At 39.7% G+C, this 20,645-nt stretch overlaps 1 protein-coding gene across 3 annotated transcripts in view; it reads right to left on the bottom strand.

The window, feature by feature from the left end:
- Positions 1 to 20,645, bottom strand: part of PLXNB2 (plexin B2) — a 352,730-nt gene that overhangs the window by 12,531 nt on the left and 319,554 nt on the right. For all 3 annotated transcript variants that reach the window (XM_030549188.1, XM_030549187.1, XM_030549189.1), the window contains 8 exons: positions 20,177 to 20,277; positions 17,131 to 17,360; positions 16,102 to 16,283; positions 15,298 to 15,364; positions 15,048 to 15,194; positions 12,431 to 12,587; positions 11,042 to 11,142; positions 9,833 to 9,917 (listed from right to left, as the gene is read on the bottom strand). In XM_030549188.1, the coding sequence (XP_030405048.1) occupies positions 9,833 to 9,917; positions 11,042 to 11,142; positions 12,431 to 12,587; positions 15,048 to 15,194; positions 15,298 to 15,364; positions 16,102 to 16,283; positions 17,131 to 17,360; positions 20,177 to 20,277 (1,070 nt within the window). The remainder of the gene's footprint in view (positions 1 to 9,832; positions 9,918 to 11,041; positions 11,143 to 12,430; positions 12,588 to 15,047; positions 15,195 to 15,297; positions 15,365 to 16,101; positions 16,284 to 17,130; positions 17,361 to 20,176; positions 20,278 to 20,645) is intronic.

Below are 20,645 nucleotides of genomic sequence, written 5' to 3'. Positions count from 1 at the left end.
AACATTCTGCTGCCAACATGGAAGAACATCGGTGCCTGCCCAACAGAGATCCAGCTCAGCCTTGTGCCCAGCTTTCCTGGCCAGTTAGCTGCCACAAGCTACAAACCCAAGCTGCAAAATCAAGCCATGAACTTAAGCTATCTTCAGGACTGGTAACTATGCAGCAGCTGCAGAACACCTGATATATATGAGAGAGAGAGAGAGAGAGAGAGAGAGAGAGAGAGAGTGAGTGTGTGTGTATAGGTATTAGGTATAATGTGAATGTGTGTGTGTATAGGTAATAGGTATAATGTGTGTGTATAAGAATTAAGATATTAGTTATTAGTCAAATTGTTATCATAATAAATGTGGCATCTTTGTCTTGTCCCCTTTAATAAGATCCTGCTGGTTTTTACTGGTCTAATATAATTGGTACAACAAAGGCATAAAACTTAACAGTAATGAAAAATAATATGTGCAATGGGGCTGAATTGCAGATTTTATGGGAAGCATAAGTTTGAATTTCTGAAGACTTTAGTAGTTTTAAATGCTCAGTTATGCATATAGGCCTAATTAACCACTGCACTACTCCAACCTTCCATGGATTTCAGAACATATGCATACTATTACTTTAACGGAACCTTAAGGATTCACTGTGGAAAAGAATTAGGAAATGCAAAATTAAGTTTCCCAGCAGCTACTCTAACTCAGAATTTTATGGCATATTCTATATAACAAAAATGAACATATTGCATAAGCAGAAAGAGAGAGAGTTCCATATGTGCAGTCTGGCCAAGGTAATGTTTCTGTTGGAACCTGAACATATATACTCTTGTGTGATATTAGTCATGCAGTCACTGTTCCTTTACGATCATTTTTGCCATTTAAATTATATTTAATTTTTCCCTCATTCTCAATATTTAAGTGGGCTCAATTTGACTTTGAATTTAAGAGATTTAGGGGTAATAGGTTCACATATTACTGAGGTAAATGGGGTGACAAAATATTCATTCCCACTTTTGCTGCTGCAATTATTTTGCTGGAGATAGAAAAAAAGCTTTCATTGTATGTTGCAGCATCTGTGACTTCACAATGGAACAAGATAGGAGTTTAATTATCTTTAGGGCTGTCAAGCGATTAAACAAATTTATTGTGATTAATTGCACTGTTAAACAATAACAGAATACCATTTATTTAAATATTTTTGGATGTTTTCTATATTTTCAATTATATTGATTTCAATTCAACACAGAATACAAGTGTAAAGTGCTCACTTTATATTTATTTTTGATTACAAGTATTTGCACTGTAAAAAACAAAAATAAATAACATTTCAATTCACATAATACAAATATTGTAGTGCAATCTCTTTATCATGAAAGTTGGACTTACAAATGTAGAATTACGTACAAAAAAAACTGCATTAAAAAAATAAAACAACGTAAAGTTTTAGAGCCTGCAAGTCCACTCAGTCCTACTTCTTGCTTAGCCAATCGCTCAGATAAAAGTTTTTTTTTTACATTTGCGGGAGATAATGCTGCCTGCCTCTTGTTTAGAATGTCACCTGAAGGTGAGAACAGGCCTTCTCATGACACTATCGTGGCTGGCGTCACAAGATATTTATGTACCTAATGTGCTAAAGAGTCATATGTCCCTTCATGCTTCAACCACCATTCCAGGGGCCATGCCTCCATGCTGATGACAGATTCTGCTTGATAACAATCCAAAGCAGTGCGGACCAATCCGTGCTTATTTTCATCTGCCACCAGCAGAAGGTTGATTTTCTTTTTTGGTGGTTTGGGTTCTGTAGTTTCCACATCAGAGAGTTGCTCTTTGAAGACTTCTGAAAGCATGCGCCATACCTTGTCCCTCTCAGATTCTGAATAGCGCTTCAGATTCTTAAACCTTGGGTTGAGTGCTGTAGCTATCTTTAGAAATCTCACATTGGTACCTTCTTTACGTTTTGTGAAATCTGCAGTGAAAGTGTTCTTATAATGAACAACATGTGTTGGGTCGTCATCTGAGACTGCTATAACATGAAATGAATGGCAGAATGCAGGTAAAACAGAATTCTCCTCCAAGGAGTTCAGTCATAAATGTAATTAAAACATTTTTTTAATAAGCATCAGCAGCATGGAAGTATGTCCTCTGGAATGGTGGCTGAAGCATGAAGGGGCATATGAATGTTTACCATATCTAACACAAATACCTTGCAATGCTGGCTACAAAAGAGCCATGCAAATGCCTGTTCTCATTTTCTGGTGAGATTGTAAATAAGAAGGGGGCAGCATTATCTCCTGAAAAATGTAAACAAACTTGTTTGTCTTAGCAATTGGCTGAACAAGAAGTAGGACTGAGTGGACTTGTAGGCTCTGAAGTTTTACATTGTTTTGTTTTCAAGTGTAGTTATGTAACAAAAAAATTTCTACATCTGTATATTGCATTTTCACGATAAAGAGACTGCACTACAGTACTTGTATGAGGTGAATTGACAAATACTCTATTTTCCTTATCAGTTTTACAGTGCAAATATTTGTAATAAAAATAATATACACTTCGGTTTCAATTATGACAATACAATATATATGAAAATATAGAAAAACAGTCAAAATATTTAATAAATTTAAATTGGTATTCTATTGTTTAACAGTGAGATTAAAACTGTGATTAACCGTGATTCATTTTTTTAATCGCGATTAATTTTTTTTTTAGTTAAATCATGTGAGTTAACGGCAATTAATCAACAACCCTAATTATTTCAAAATTATTCAAAATCTTAGAATTTTCAGAATATCATAGAATGCAGCAAAAATTACTGGTGAGCCTCTATATTGTGATACTTTTTCAGTGCCTGTTATTTATTTCTAAATAGATGACAATAGGCAGTTGTAGTGAAAACTACCTTAACTAAACCAGCTGCCTGGTTAATGCACATACTTCTCTGTTTCTTCCCTACGTCCTCCTAATGGTAAAGGAGAAAAATGAGCTTCGGAGTAAACAGGCAGAACCCCATTGAGTTCACTGGGATTACCTACACTTACACTACAATGAAATTTGGCACCTCTTCATTTAGTCACATCATAATTGATTGCTGATAAAATAATTAATATTTCATGGAAAATCAGGGCTTCACAGAAATGAATAGGACAAACAGATGAACTTTCAAGATGCAAAATTCCAACTTAATTGTTAAGGACAGCTGCATGAAAGAGGAAGAGAAATGTAGAATATGGCGCAACAAAATATATTAGTATGGTTCATAAATGGAGGATTTTTCAGGAGACATTAGTTGCTTCTTAAGTTCTCACCAATAATAAACTAAGAAGTGAATAAAGAAATTACAAGAGGAGGTAACTCCTTGCCTTTGCATATCAGGTGGTCAATGTGTTTCAAGACGTCAATAGCGAGATGACTCTTACAAAACTGACTCTCCAGGCTTTACTCTAAAAACCCTTCTTGTCTCTCTGAAATTTCTTCCTTTCCCTGTTTAAAGTAAAATTTTAAGGTAACTAAATACTTATGAGAATGAGGGACTAATTACGCTAGACTGATAGACTTTAAGATCGGAATGAACCATTATGATCATCTAGTCTGACCTCCTGCACATTGCAGACCACAGAACCTCACCGACCCACTCCTTTAATAGACCCATAACCTCTACACTAGCATGAGCCAGACACAGTAGATACAAGTGCGGTACAAGCTGCCCTATAAAGATTGGCTGTAAACAACTCTGACCTGCAACTCACCTGATACTCCAAATCAGAGTATGTAATGAATAGAGAGACAGTTTTGCCTAATTACCTAGTTCTGTGCTGCAGAAATAGAAGCTAGTATACAAGCAAACACATTCTCATTTTTGATCCACGATTAGAATTGCAATCCTATCTCCACAGCTGAAAGACTTCTGCACTTAATTTACCACAATAACCAGCCCTCTTGTATCTCTCTTGATTAAAGGCTGGGAAACAGAAAGCAGAAAGAAAGCAATGTCAGGTTTTAGAACATTTGGACGCAATTTTATATTTTTATTTTGGGCAAAACCTATTTCTTTGGCAGTGATTTCCAAAGCAAAATTTAAGTTAACGGGAAATTCTGGTTAAAAAGAAAACCAGTTCTTTTCAAATAAAAAGGAGGATGACATTTTTTGTGTTCAGGATGTGTAACTCCTTGACTGTGTCATCTAACAGTGAGAGAATGTGTGTGTAAGCCTCTGATCCCTTCCTCTCAATTTTATGCAACATAGTAGCTCATAAATCGTTGTCCATGATAGCTTTCCAAACAAACAAGTTGTCATGTGATATTTTTAGAAGACCTATTGTCATGGTATAACCCCCACTCTGAACCTTAGCATCCAAAAGATGGGGTACCAGCATGAATCCCCCTAAGCTTAATTACCAGCTTAGATTTTGTAGTGCTGTCACCAACCAGGACTTGCAGTGCCTGGTACACTCTGGTCCCCCCAAAACCTTCCCAGAGGACCCCAAGACCCAGACCCCCTGGATCTTACACAAAGAAAGTAAACCCTTTCCCCCACCGTTGCCTCTCCCAGGCTTTCCCTCCCTGGGTTACCCTGGAAGATCACTGTGATTCAAACTCCTTGAATCTTAAAACAAAGGGAAATGCACCTTCCTCCCTCCTCTTTTCCCCTCCCCAAGAGGTAATACAGATTTAAGCTCTGTGAATCTAACATAGAGGAATTTCACCTTCCCCCTTCCCTTCTCTTTCCCTGTCTCCCACCAATTTCCTGGTGAGTACAGACTCAATTTCCTTGAGCCTCAACAAGGGGAAAAAATCAATCAGGTCTTAAAAAAGAAAAGCTTTTAATAAAAGAAAGAAAAAAGTAAAAGTTGTCTCTGTAATTAAGATGGTAAAGGTTACAGGATCTTTCAGCTTATAGACACTAGAGAGAAGCCTTCCCCCCAGCACAAATACAAATTAAAATCCTTCCAGCAAAATACACATTTGCAAATAAAGAAAACAATTAAAAAGACTAAACCGCCTTTCTACTTGTACTTACTATTTGAACAGAAAATTAGAGAGCCTGTAGGTATGTCTGGTTACTCTCAGAACCCAGAGAGAACAACAGACAAACAAATAACACAAAACAAAGACTTCCCTCCACCAAGATTTGAAAATATCTTGTTTTTTGATTGGTCCTCTGGTCAGGTGCACTGGTGAGGCATGAAATATTGCCTTCCCAGTTTCTTCTGTAAGCTATTTCTTGTGTGGGAGAGGGCATGGGGTGGAAAGAAGACAACAGTTGCTTCCACTCCAGTACTTTACCATTTGAAATTTCACTATAGCTTCTTCTTCACATGACTAAGCTCTCTGCAAAGACACCAGCAGAAGTCTGCTTTCCTCTACCAAGCAGAGTGACGTGTATGATTAAGTAATTAAATCATGGAATATGGGCAGTTTGTTTTCAATAAGCTTTTTCACCCACAACACCTCTGGATGTAATGACATAGCCATAAAGAAAAAAAGTCAGATTCCCCTCTGCGTAGGGCTTGGGAAATGAACATATCATACTTCTTCCTTTTGCCAAAACAAACGGCAAGGTGGGGAACGCAGGTCCAAAAGGCTTAACATCTACTCCTCTGTACTTAAGAATTAAAAATATATGCAACATTATATTTAATATCCTTGGAAAAGCCTTCTAGATACCCTGCAAAAAGCATTTCAATAAGAGTCCCAAAAAGAAGAGAGTGAAATCTAACTGCATGTAGCACTGCCTGGACTGCTGCCCTGGCCAACTCTCAACATGAATAAAATTGCAGCTTGGCACACTTTTATTGAACAGCAATGTACATGAAAGCCACCAGCTGACAGCCATTACAGATCCCCTGGAAAGATAGATATTTCTGTTATATTGTTTTCATTCCATTATATGTAATGGCTTTCAAGTGCTGTATGGTCAAACTAAGATCAGCAGATCTGTTAAAGAGATTAAAAACTATTAACTGAAGCCCAGGGTTTAACATTCAGGCCTGGTCTACACTACGCGTTTAAACCGATTTTAGCAGCGTTAAACCAATTTAACGCTGTACCCGTTCACACTACGAGGCCCTTTATATTGATATAAAGAGCTCTTTAAATCCATTTCTGTACTCCTCCCCAACGAGAGGAGTAGCGCTAAAATCGATATTACCATATCGGATTAGGGTTAGTGTGGCAGCAAATCGATGGTATTGGCCTCCGGGTGCTATCCCACAGTGCACCACTGTGACCACTCTGGACAGCAATCTGAACTTGGATGCAGTGGCCAGGTAAACAGGAAAAGCCCCGCGAACTTTTGAATTTCATTTCCTGTTTGCCCAGCGTGGAGCTCTGATCAGCACGGGTGGCAATGCAGCCCCAAATCCAAAAAGAGCTCCAGCATGAATTGTACGGGAGATACTGGATCTGATCGCTGTATGGGGAGACAAATCTGTTCTAGCAGAGCTCCGTTACAGAAGATTAAATGCCAAAGCATTTGAAAAAAATCTCCAGGCTACACAGTGCTGCGTGACAAGCGTAACGGAAAGCCAAAGAATCAAATGGACGCTCATGGAGGGAGGGAGGGGGTACTGAGGACTCCAGCTATCCCACAGTCCACAGCAGTCTCCGAAAAATATTTACATTCTTGGCTGAGCTCCCAATGCCTGTAGGTTCAAACACATTGTCCGGCGTGGTTCAGGGTATAGCTCGACAATTTACTCCCTCCGCCCCCACGTGAAAGAAAAAGGAAAGAAATCATTTCCTGACTTCTTTGAATGTCACCCTATGTCTACTGAATGCTGCTGGTAGATGCGATGCTGCGGCAGTGAAGAGCAGTATCCGCTCCTCTCCCCTCTGTGGTGGCAGATGGTGCAGTAGGACTGCTAGCCGTCCTTGTCATGAGCCCGTGAGTGCTCCTGGCTGGCCTCAGGTGAGGCTGGCCGGGGGCGCCTGGGTAAAAATAGGAATGATTCCCAGTCATTCCCAGTAGATGGTACAGAACGGCTGGTAACCGTCCTCATCATAGCAACTGGGGGCTGAGCTCCATCAGCCCCCTCCCTTTCATGTGTAAAGAAAAGTTTCTGTGCTGCCTGGACTATCATAGCAGCGTGATGCTGGGCTCCTCTCCCCTGCACCGCTTAATGTTCTGCTTTGACTGCCATAGCACCGGGAGGCTGCCTCCCCCTCATTTTATCTCACTAACAAGTCACTGTTTCTTATTCCTGCATTCTTTATAACTTCATGACACAAATGGGGGGGACACTGCCACAGTAGCCCAGGAAGGTTGGCGGAGGAGGGAAGCAACGGGTGGGGTTGTTGCAGGGGCACCCCCCCGTGAATGGCATGTAGCTCATCATTTCTGCAGGATCTGACACGGAACAGCTGTGCTCTCTGATACACTACTTCTCTTGCCCCATATTCTAGGCAGGACTGACTATTTTTTGAAACCATAAAGGAGGGATTGACTCGGGGAGTCATTCCCAGTTTTGCCTTTGCGTCTCCGGCCGACCTCAGCCAGGGGCATCCATGATAGCAGCAGACAGTACAGAACGACAGATAACTGTCATCTTACTGCCAATTTACAATGGCACCAGACGGTACAGAACGACTGATAACCGTCTCTGCTATCATGCAAAAGCAAACGAATGTTGCTGTGTAGCTCTGCAGTAATGCCTCTGTTAGCGGCATCCAGTACACATACGGTGACAGTAAAAAAAAAAAAAAAGTTGAACGGGCTCCATGGTTGCCATGCTATGGCGTCTGCCAGGGTAATCCAGGGAAAAAGGGCGCAAAATGATTGTCTGCCGTTGTTTTCCCGGAGGAAGGAATGAGTGATGACATTTACCCAGAACCACCTGCGACAATGATTTTTGCCCCATCAGCCACTGGGATCTCAACCCAGAATTCCAAGGGGCGGGGGAGACTGCGGGAACTATGGGATAGCTGCAGAATAGCTACCCACAGTGTAACGCTCCGGAAATCAACGCTAACCTCGGACCATGGACGCACACAGCCGAATTAATGTGCTTAGTGTGGCCGCGTGCACTTGACTTTATACAATCTGTTTTACAAAACTGGTTTATGTAAAATCAGAATAATCCCGCAGTGTAGACGTACCCTCAGTGACAGTCACAGAAGCATTTCAAATCAGTTCAAAACATGAAGGAAGAATGATCCTGGTGATTACCATGACATAAATCTAACTTTTATCCCTTGTGAAATGATTGAAGAGGAGGAAAAAGACACTGAACATTTAAAATACAACAGACTCAGCACAATAAAGGGTGCTTACAAAATCAGTGTTGTCAGACTAACTTCAGTGATTTTTTGGGTGGAGAAGGAAGGCGACTAAAATGACAAAATAAGTGCAAGAAACAGAACACAGCTGATGTAACACATTGAACTTTGAGACAGTATCAAATGTCTTGCTAAAGTCTTACTTGAAAATTCAGGTCAGATTGGTTTGGAAAGGAATACTGTCATGTGGAATGAAAACTCTCTTTTAAAGCTGTAAGAAAAGGGCCACACACCGAATTAGGTGTTTAGTGGGTAGAAATGTTAGAACTAGCGTCATGTAACATCTGCATTAGTGATCTGGAAGTGGGAGTAAACAACAAAATAGTGAAATACTTAAATGACAAGAAATGAGGTGGAGTTGCAAACGTCAGTGAAGAGAAAAGAATAATAAAGTAGGACCAAAAGCAATTAGGAATGTTTGCAGAAAATGGCAAAGTGAAACTCAACTGGGAAAAAAGCAAAGCTAACATATCTGTGAAAAGTTATCTGACAGGCACTCATTGCGAGGAAGAAACCAGGCAGCAGTAACTCTGAAAAGAACCCATGGTAGGAGCGGAAAGGGACCTACCATGAGTTTGCAAAGCAATATGGGGGCGAAAATAAGCCAGTGTAATTTTGGCTTGTCTGAACAAATCATCATGTCATGGAGCAGGGAAGTAAACAAGCCCTTTCTGTATGTCTCTAGCGCAGCATGACCTGGAACCTCATATTAAATTCTGAGCAATGCATGGACAATTTGGACTGAGTTCAGAGAACAGCAACAAAATACTCAAAGGGCTGAAACAATTAACTTCTGAAGAAAGCCAAGATACCTGAATTTAATCTAAGGCCTTGGCTACACTGGTGCTTTACAGCGCTGCAACTTTCTCGCTCAGGGGTGTGAAAAAACACACCCCTGAGCACAGCAAGTTACAGCGCTGCAAAGCGCCAGTGTAAACAGTGCCCCAGTGCTGAGAGCGCGGCTCCCAGAGCTGCAAGCTAATCCCCATGGGGAGGTGGAGTACGTGCAGTGCTGAGAGAGCTCTCTCCTAGCGCTGGCATTGCCACCACACTCGCACTTCAAAGCGCTGCAGTGGGAGCGCTCCCGCGGCAGCGCTTTGGATTTTTGCGTGTAGCCAAGCTCTAAGTGAAAAGAGGGGGTGGTGCTGGTGGTGAGGAATACGGAAACAATCTAAACCGTTTATAAATATCTCAAGGCTGTAAACGTGAAGGATGGAGGAAGACTTTAGTCCTTGGAGGGTACACAATGGAAGGCAACGTGCAGGGTATAGCTAGGAGAAATGGGATTAAAAGAAAGACAATTTAGGCAAAATACCAGAAGTTTCCTGAGAGCGCACTGCATTAAGACGGGGAGCAGTTTCCTAAGGATAGTAGTGACAGCCCCATTACTTGAGGCTTTTAGAACTATAGTGAACAAGATGTACAAAGGGAAGCACCCTGAATTAGTGTGACATTACCAGCTGGAAAGGCTCTAGTGTCATTCTCATCAAATGAGATCAGGCAAAAACGATATTGTCTATTTGTGCATTTTGTTTTATACTCCCTTGGAGGCATAAAGAAACTCTATTGTACTTACTTTCTCCTGGGACATCTTGCTGATTATCCTCTGGCTGCTGGGAAATTCCTATTTTTGACAAGATAAGTGTGGCACCATCTCGGACCTTCAAGAACACAAAAATAGAGAAATCATCCCATAATACATGACTGTTAGAAGCAGGCTTAAACACCACTGTTGTGGAGTCTTTCCCCACCTAAGCAGGCTTTTGAAGATACCCACCAATGTTCTTATTCTCCAGTTAGGGCCTCAATCTTGAGAAGTCCTGTGCAATCTTTAACTTCTAGCCATTAGGCCCTTCATCCCCAATATACCCTCTCCTGTAGAAAGACTCAAGCTCTAATACTTGCTAGATAAGCGGGTACAGGTAAAGCTTCCTCCAAGGTTGATAATGATGTCTGAAGTGTGAGAGTTCAGTGGCACACAAGCAGTTTGCATGGACCTTCTGCACAAGGGTAAAATTCCCCATAAAGGATGTCAGAAGTCCATACCTCCCAAAATCTGTAGTAGCTAAAGAGGGATGGGTCCTTTCCCCCACAGTGGGGTGAGTAGGTGGGGTGAAACACACAGGAGCTGGGAGGCCTGGCAGGGGGGAATTGTGGAGCAAGCCTCATCTCACTCTGTAGCGGTGGTTCCTGCGGCTCTTGTTCTTAAGGGCTGGCTGGGCTCAGCTCCCTGTTCTTGGCATTGAGACCTGGCACCTCGTACCTGCTCATCATGGGCTGGCCATGTCAAATCTGAGTGAGTGGCATTATGACCCAGCCATGAAGTTGCAGTGGTACTCACTCAAATTTGGCCTGGATGCCTCCACCCATGAGGGGGGCCAGTCTGGGCCAAGCCACAGTGGTGCTATGACCCTGTGCACCAGGGGCCAGTTTGCAATGCCTGGAAAGAATAGCTGAGCCTAGCCAGCCCCATGGGACAGGAGCGACTTCAACTGTGACAGGATTTTGGGAGCTAAAACAGGACAATCCCATGAACCTGGGACTGCTGAGAGATATGGAAATATAGGCTATATGGGGCAATTTGGAATTATATTCAGTGATGGAGAGGAAACCAGTGAGAGTACTAGAATTTGATACATACATTCTCACTTTCCAGAATTAGAAAGTAACATAGCTACATGTTCCAGTCCCCTTATTAGATGGTACAGACCAATTTTTTCTAAAAGCTAATAAAAGTTTATTTATTACTAAAAAACAATTAACAGATGTCATCAATCCTCCTTACATTATAATGCATCAGAGTATTCATACGTTTCCACCTGCCATCTCTTTGGGATGTTAAATCCAAATCTGAGAGGATCTGGGCAGTAGAACCTGGACGCCACTCTATGGAGTAATTAAAATGAGAAAAGAAACAGGTTTGTGCAACCAAGACAGTACATCACTAATGTGTTTACATTTAAAGAGCCAATGAAACATCATAAAATATCTTTGAAATATTCTGTTTCAAAACACTTGGGCTTTTCTCCTTTCCCTTTTATTTCCTATTAGGGAACTTTGTGCAAGTTTTGCTTAAAAATTCATGTGATTTTTCTGTTTATTTTCCAATTGAAGTCAAAGTCCACAGTTTAGGACACCACAATTAGTTGCTGTAGAAATTGCCGTGATAGCCAAAATTAGGGTTGCCAACTTTCTAATGGCACAAAACCAAACACCCCTTGCCCAAGGCCCCGCCCCTTCTCTGAGGCGCCACCCCTGCTCGCTCCATCCCCCCTCCCTCCATCGCTCACTCGCACACCCTTTCACTGGGCTGGGGTAGGGGGCTGGAGTATGGGAGGGGGTCCCAGCCAATGAGAGCTGTGGAGTCAGCACTTGGGGTTGGGGCAGCACGCAGAGCCTCCCTGGCCGCCCATGCACCTAGGGGCCGCAAAGAGCTGGTAGCTGCTTCTGGGAGCTGTGCAAAGCTAGGGCAGGTCGGGAGGTTGCTTTAGCCCCGGGCCCCAGCTGCGCTGCCAGTCAGACTTTTAATAGCCTGATCAGCTAATTATGAAATTAGTGGACATGTCACAAAACTATTTTCCTTTAATAAGGCAGCTGTTGGCATTTAAAACATTAAAGACAACATTTTCAGAAGTGACTAGTAATTTTGGAGCATCAGTCTTTGGGCGCCCAACTGGAGATACCTTATGGGGAGAGTGGGTGTTCCGCACTTTCTGAAAATCAGGTCCCTTTAAGCTGCCTCAATTTGGGCAACCAAACACTGACAGACCCAAAGTCATAAGTCACTTTTGAAAATTTGTGTCCTTACTTTTACATCAATTAATTGTTCATGTTATCGCTGTTGCATGAATTAGTACCTGAAACAATCAATATTTCATTGGTTCTGATAATAGGTTTTACCAAGAGTTATTAACGCGGTCTGTGCATTAATATGATGCTGGGCAAAGAACAAGGGCTAGGAATTTTATAATATGGACATGCTTTATTTCACACTATAGTAAGTATTAGAGTATCATACTTAGCAGTGGATTCAGCTTAATAGTTAAAGAACTAAACCTTTGAATGATTTTTTTTTTGTTTCAATAATCACTTTTACTGAAACATTTTGGGAAAGATAAAGCATCAAATTAGTGTTTTTAATATTATTACAACAGCCCCAAAAATAACTACTTACCAAGAACAACACTGTCAGCTTTTGGCCATTGTGAACAAGGCAGATTTCGGTAGACTTGGTCTATTATCTTTTCCTTTACTTGAGAAATAGTATCACAGTTCAGCACTTTCACAGGTACAGAATCAGTACCTCCATCTTGTACATACACATTTACTGTCTATAAAAGAAAAAATATGCAAAATTACTCAAAAATATCAATTCCAATCTCTGTTTTTCTGGATTATTAGAATCCAGGCAGTGCCCAAAATACGCTGTGCAGTCTTACCACCACACAATAACGTACGTTTGCAATTGCAATGTGGATTATCTGCACAGTTCTTCACTAATATCCAGCCACTAGCTACTTTAGATTCCAGCCCATTCTTTCTATTATGATAAAATAGAAAAAGCAGAGATTGGATTTTCCCCTTCTTCACTGATACCTAATATGACATCTCTACTGTGTCTTGGGAACTTATTAAAGGAAAGTTTTAAATAGAGATAGGAAGGTATTAAAATACCTGGACCATCCAATGTCGGTGTACCACTTAAATTATCCGATAACGCAATACCCAAAAAAGAGTCAATTTACTATTTATTACTTGTCACAATAACCCTCAATTACAGACGGCACACTTGAATAGTTTATTCTGGTTTTCAGGACACCGTTGGTTCTGTTGGTATTCCCCTATTTTATTTATACAGGAGAAAATCTTCAAACTCAGAATGAACTTTAAATGTGCCCACAGCACAGAGATGATAATCTCAGTCCAGTTAAAATAAAAAAGAAGAATAATGTTCTGAAAGGGGAAAGTATGTTGAGAAAGAGGCAGGGACTGTGACCTCACCCTCTATGGAGGGTACCTGATCTACAATGGTTAAGGTGGTGCAAAAATCTTGGAATCTTCATGCACTCTGCTACACAGGCATGCTTTGATAGCAGAAATGTCTAGCCATGGCTTCTTTCCCCCTTAATTGGCTAGTAGAACTTCCTTCTCGCTCAGATATGGTCTTGGTCGAAGTGATCCCTGTACTTTGTGTATTATTTTATGTAGTTAAACTGTGCTGTAATGCAGTGAAATTAAACACGTTTTCATTTTCCCTAGACAGAATTTGCAGGCTAATTGTATTTCTTCTTCCCTTCCCTGTTTATTATGTTAATTATATATGATTTTGCTGCCAGTTGAAAATGTAGTGTGTGAGTGTAACAACTGATGAACACACCAACTTTTTAAACAAAAATAATGACTGTAAAATGGATAAATACCATGTACTGTACAGTTCATCTCTCAGTTTCAGGAAGAGGTATGCAAATTAAATTTTGCATATATCTACCTAAGGCAGTAAGTGCTCCATAAATGTCTATCCAAACTCAGACACTGGCATAATTAGCACAAGAATTTTTTATATATATCATAAAACAGGCATATAATCCCAACATTGTAAGCAATATTAATCTACTTTTTTGTGAAGGATATGTGGGTTTTTTTGTTATACGGACAATTAGCGAATGCAGTGAAATCTGGGCCAAATCTGGTCTAATGTTCACAATAAATATCTCTGAGAGTTATTCTTATTTGTCTCAGATTTGATTGCATTCACACATCTCTTTGATACCGCATTCATAAATCTTAATTGCAAAAGCCATTTTTTGAGTTAAAAGACCCTAACTTAGACAAATTATTGTAAGCAAGTCACAAATGCATATGATACAAAGATATCTGTCTCATGTGTTTAATGAGCAAATGTAAATCATGTTGTCCAGTCTGTGCGGAACTACTAGGTGTACTCTTCAGCTCAAACATGGAAGCCTCATTAAGCCCAAAAATCTACATTTAAAAAAAGTTACATTTTTCAAGCAGTCTGTTAACTACAGTTGCTGTAGGTTGTGTGTAATAACCATTCACTAAGCAAGCTTCCCATGTTGCCCTCCCACTCAAATCCCTTAGGAATATATCAAAAATGCGCTTTTAACCAACACTTAATAAAGGCTTTTATTAAGTTTCATCCACACCACAGATTTGTCATTGCATGTGTCACACTCAGAGACAAATGGAAAAGGCTGCTAGCTGTGTCAATAATAAAGCCAGAGTAATCACATCAGAGTGACTTTCAAGGCAAAGAAAATCCTGTGCTGCTCTTCCAAGGACAGTTCTGAGCATTATGTATGTTTAATTAGACCATGTGCAAAACAAACAAGCCAAGATTCTCAAAAACAGATGACTAGATTTAGACTTATTTCCATCTTTAGATGCCTAAAGTAGCAGCCGGATATGGGCCATTAGAGTTAGGGATGATTCATAGTCTGATTCTTGTCTCACTGATACTGGTGTAAATCAGAAATAACTCCACTAAAATCAATAGAATTAAACCAACATAAAATGGTTGAGAGAAAGAATGGAAATCAGGCTCATGGAGTTTTCTCTCAAACTTCTTCACAGATTGGGGGTGCTCAGATCTGGGGACTTGCTTTAAACCCTTCTATATAGTTAATTCTTCACCTATTGCCCATGTTAATGGCTAATCTTGGCTCTCATTAACTCTTATAGAAAGAGTGTACTGATATAAATTTAAATTCCACAGTGTTCAAGAGAAAAATTTTTATATAAATTAACGACAGAGCAGATGAGCTGCTTACCAGCTGTGTATACTCTACATCATCTCCCAGTAACCCTGTGTCATTCAATGTATATTTGGCTTTCATCAGCACAGCATCCACTGGGCCTTTTTCCACCTGATGTTTGATAGCCTTGAACAATTTATAAAGAGGCTCTCCAGCATTGTCCTGTTTAAGCGAAAAAACAAATAAAAAAATGGAAGGTATAATCAATGCCACATGTTTAAGTACTTAATAAAGGAGATGTGTATGCATAGCTTTCATACCTTACCTTAAGATATTGATATAAACAAATAGCCATCCAATTAGACAACATCCTCTCCACAACAGTTTCTGATCTAAAAAATATGAATATTGAAAATGTTTGCGGAGAAGAAGACAATTGTCTTTTAAAGTGTTGCCTGAAATAAAATATTTCTACATTAACAGCACTTGTCCTAATGCAATAATTTTACATAGGTTCTTTAAAGCGTGCGCCTGTATTAGATAATGCTTTGCACTATTCAAAATTCTTAGATACTTTCAGCTCATTACTTTTACTGAAAGGTACATATCATATATCCAAAATTAGAAATTTGTTTCCATGTTGTAAGAATGAGTGCTTAAAAGAAAGCTACACTTTAGTTACTGGGGAACAAACTACCGGTAATTGAAGCAAAATATGCAGAGCAAAGATGAAATTCTGTAATGTATTTAGGAGTAAAAATCAGACCTATCTAATTGAAGGAGATACATCAGAAAATTGTTTTGTGTATTCATTATGGAGATAGGATATACAATTAGATAAGAAGCATACAAAAATTTCAATATTGCATTTACTTCATGGATAGATGTTTGAGAAAGTTTGTTCCAAGCTCTAAATTAAATTATTTGGACAGGACAAATGGCTCTAGCTGCTCTTAAAAAAAATAACTCCTATCCATTTTTGCTCCCTAATGTGCTTGGGCATGTCATCATCATGATGATTTCTAGACAGTCTATAGCACGACACAAACACTCTGAAAAACACCACACTGTAAATATAACAATGTTGCAAAAAACAAAGGACTCTGGAAAACAAGACAATCATTCAAACCTTCTGAGCATCAGCTTTGGGTTTTTGGCCACAACATACTGCTCCATCAGCTCTAAGAACAATGTCCTCATGATGTCAGTATAGTATTCTAGCTTTCCATGCAAGGCAACAGTCAATAGGGATGCAAAATAAACTTTTTCTCGGGCAGAGAACTCCCTCTGCTTCTCCAATGTATGAATAAACTAAAACAGAAAAAGCAGATTTAGTGCCGAGTCTAAACGATTCATGACAAGTTTCAAGAGCAGCTCAACACATACCTGGCACTGTAGGAGGAGAAAAAACCAAAACATTTACTGTCTTAATGTTAGCCTTTTAAGTACAGCATGAAAAAACCACTCAAAGTTTTGGACAAACTACATATAAATAAGCGCTATCTACAACTCCCCTCTCTCTCTCTCTCTCTCTCTCTCTCTGTGTGTGCAAAAGAGTTTTAAACAGTGTCTTTGGGGATAACTCAATTAATACTTCTATGTCTTCAATAAAGTATGAAGTAATAGATCATGAAGGATGTTTTTGTTAAAAACCAAACAAAAAACAACCCACAAACCTCCGCACCGTAAGTTTAACCTCCCTTCCTCTCCTCTCCAAAAACACCCCAATCAAAAACCAAACCCTTCCACTTGAATTACAAGGACTGCGAGGTGAATAAGTAAACTGTAAGTTTCAGAACATGTTTTCCTCTGCCTCAGAATGTAACACTACTTTTAAGTAATGAGCATTGAGGACATGCTTAAAAAAAAATAGGTGCCTGCAATTCGCTTCTCACTCCATATTTAGCCACCTAAAAAAGCAGCTTGATTTACAAGAGTCCCAAGATTTAGCACTTTTGTGTGGGAGCAGCTGGGTGCTCATCAATCTTGAAATCAGGCCATTCTTTTAGGGGCCTAAATACAGACCTAAGACCTGAACTGTAGGCTCATCTGTGCTTAAAAATATACGTATGACCCTACATGCACATACATACCAGGCAAAAAGACTTTTCTGAAAAATACAGAGTGAGCTCAAAGTGACTTTCATTTCAATACTCACATTGATGAGAAATGATTTGCTATTCAGTAGATTGGAGAACTGATTTAAAGCCTGCTCCACAGTTTGCTTTCTAGCCTCTGGAATATCCAATTTCCCAGTAATCATTACGTCTTTCTCTCCATCTTTTGAGGGCAAGAAGAAGACTCTGTCTGTGTACATTTTATAGTCCAGCACAGGAATTCCTGCTTCACTGACATCATTGGTCTGATCTTCCATCTCTATCATTAGATCTAGAACATACAATATTTCTAGTTTTAGAGTTAGTTTTAGAAACCACAGTACCTTTTGTTTTCATCTAACAATGAAAGCATTTTATACTAGGGGAAAAAATGATCTAACATATTAAGAATCCTTTCCCCTGCCACATCCATTCCGCTTTTTCCATACCAAGTTTACCAATTGCCAAAGCATGTTCCCTACAACCCAGAGTTTCTTCCCAGACAATCCTGTTGAGACACTGACAGTGCTATCTTGGGGAATCACAGGGTATATATCTACTCACCAATTTGGAGCTTGCGACAGCAAGTCTCAGAATCTGGGTCTACAGACTGCTTCTGGGGCTTGTGCTAAGGTGCTAATAATAGCTGTGCAGACTTTAGAAGTCTAGGGAAGGGGGTGTACTTAGAGCCCGAGCTCCAGCCACAGCCCGAATGTCTACATGGCTATTTTTAGCACCATAGCAGGAGGCTGAGTCTGTCATTCTGTGCTCTGAGCCAGGCTGCCACAGGCTACTGCTTGCTGTGAAGATGTACCTATAGTTACCTAGACTGGGGAAGGGACAATCTCCTTGTTTTCTGTTTGTACCAAGAGCAGGCACAAGCAGGGCTTGACTGATAACTGGAGTTCCTATACAGCATCATTATACATATGCTAATAATCACCACCACCACCACCACAGTATTTTCTTACCGGATATTGTAATGTGATAAGTGGAGGGTCATGAGTTTACTGTAGGATCAGTAATTATTGAATGCTGGGCTTTATGCAGAGAGCTCTTCTTAAAACACACACACACACACACACACACACACAAAGGGAAAAAAAATTGCAGCCAACTAGTTTTCTTGTGTTTATATATTTTCTATTCCTTTAAGCCTACATCGTTGTGAAGGTTGCCTTTTAATTCTTTTCATGATAGTTGGGATGTTGAGCCAAGGAGCAAGAGCAACAGGAAGTACAAAGAATAATCATTTTTATTAGAAGAAGGTAAAATAATTCACTGAAAATGATGAAAACACTTCTGTGAGCCCCAAAAGCTTTCAAGTTCTTGACACAAAAAGCAATTAGAAGGTCACCTTTCCACAAAGTGGTCATTTCAGCTGGAGACTTTCCAGTTGCTTGATATTGCTGACTAATTACCATGTTAATTAATATAATGGCATGTCATCGCAGCAATTTTTATTGACCACATAATTTATCCTGGTTCTCTTTATTTTGTTACACTCAGCCAATTCTAAGAAAGAAAACATCTCACGGTTTCAAGCTTCACGCTGTGTGTGTTCTTCTACCCTAATCACCACTTCCTTTACAATGACTGCTCTGATGCATGCAGGAAGACTCATCTTCCTGCATTTGCTGTTATCAATATTACAGGCATCTAGAAACTACTTTCATTTAAGTGCTTTACTTTACTATTAGCCAAGATGACATGTATCTTATGTGCTAGATTACATTGCTAGAGACAATTTGTGTTCCTCCTGAGCCCAGGGAGGCAGCTGTGCTGGAGTAGTAGATTAACCCCACAGTCCAGCAGGCAGCAGTACTCCCTGCACCCCTTTGGGAGTCCTGGCAGGGGACGGGCAGCTTCACATTCCAGAAAACAGCTCTGAGAAACCAAGGGCAGAGGGATTACAAAGGCCAGTTGGTGAGGGAGACTAATAAGCAGAGATGACTCCAAATGGGAACCTTGATCTTTAGCCCTTCAAATTTGAGAGTGGCCTTTGAAGCTGAATCCCTCAAACAGTTGCTACAGAGATTTGGTATTGGGTAGGGTCCAAAATTGGAACATGCCAATTTTCCAGATGTGACGCAAGTATAATGGGAAAAAACTATTCTGAGATGATTTTGACTCCAATGGCAGAAATCTCAGGGTAACAGTAGATTTCGTGAGATTTCCACTATTCAAGATGGCAAAAATCTTGTTGGATTATCTACAGAGTCAATTCTAAACCCTAACCCTGAATTCCTGAAGCTAAATCTAAGCAAAATTCAGATTCAACCACCACTTTTTCAGCCCGTCTCTGTTAATAAGAGACAAATAATTTCTCGTTAGGAAAAAAACATACTTTGTTATAGAAGCAAAAAGATAGGTTATTTCAGTATAAACAAATAGTGTATTTTAGATAGTGATATTACAGGTCAAGGTAATAATTTAGGCTAAAGTTTTCAAACATAGGTGCCTGAATTAGACACCAAAATAAGTAGCCTGATATTCAGAGGTGCTGTGCCCTTACAGCTCCCATTGATTTCCCTCATGTCTATTTACATACAGTAAAGAATGAACCAGCTCCTCAAATCAGGTTCCATTATTTCCCATTACAGAAAGGTAAATTTTCTTCTTCTCTGATTTTCCCAGACTTAAAAGATATTGCAGTCTATCTTCATAAATTAATAGCTCAACAATTCATATATTTTGTGGCTTTCCTAACATTATATTTTTATTAAAATAAAATGTGTCATTTTATCAACAACATAAATCAGACTATAGTTACTTATTGCGAAATAGGTGACTTTTCAGTACCAGTAGCAGCTTTTTAATAGCAATAAAAAATCTAGTTTCTATTTCCGTTTACTGATTTAATTCCTTGTGCTTATTTTATCTTTACCCTAAAAACCTGTTTCCTTTAATCACTTTCACTCTATTTAATCTTATTAATGGCCTTCATTGTCAGAAGAATACGTACTGTACATTGATGTCTGCAAAGAGTAGTAGTAATATTGGCTCGTACGTACACCCAAGAAACAGTTTCAGTAAGACAGTGCAGTAGTTTTAGCCCAATTTAGTATCTCTCATTAGGGTCCATAAGAAATCTAATGTAAATCATACCTGTGAATTCCTTTTTGCACCTATCTCTGACACTTTCTTCCAGACCTTCAAGCTGTGACTTGATTTTTTCATATTCACGTTCTGCTTGTTGGCTTTTTCGTCTTTAAAGAATAAAGATATGATTTTGAAAGTTATTAAAGGTAAAAGTAAAGCATTTTGCAATTGCATCAAATGAAAAAGGTTGAGAGATCATAGGAAGCCTGTTTCTTTTCCTCTTTACTTTTAATAATGAAAACGGAGGAGATAGCGGGTCAGATCTTCAGCTAATGTAAATCAATGTCGCTCTAGAACGAAGCTGCTTAAACAGATCGGATGAAGATCTGGCCCAATGATTTTAAACTTATTAGGCTACATTTGTGAGCACATTTTAAGCACAGCTACGTCAATTGTGCAAGCTGGACAGACAATGCAATAAAACACTCACAGCACATTCCACAATAGCTGCTGAGTCATGACTAAGGCTTGTGTA

The sequence above is a fragment of the Gopherus evgoodei genome, chromosome 1 (genome assembly GCF_007399415.2).
Source record: "Gopherus evgoodei ecotype Sinaloan lineage chromosome 1, rGopEvg1_v1.p, whole genome shotgun sequence".
NCBI classification, from domain to species: domain Eukaryota; kingdom Metazoa; phylum Chordata; order Testudines; family Testudinidae; genus Gopherus; species Gopherus evgoodei.
This window is presented reverse-complemented; position numbering and strand designations above follow the sequence as displayed.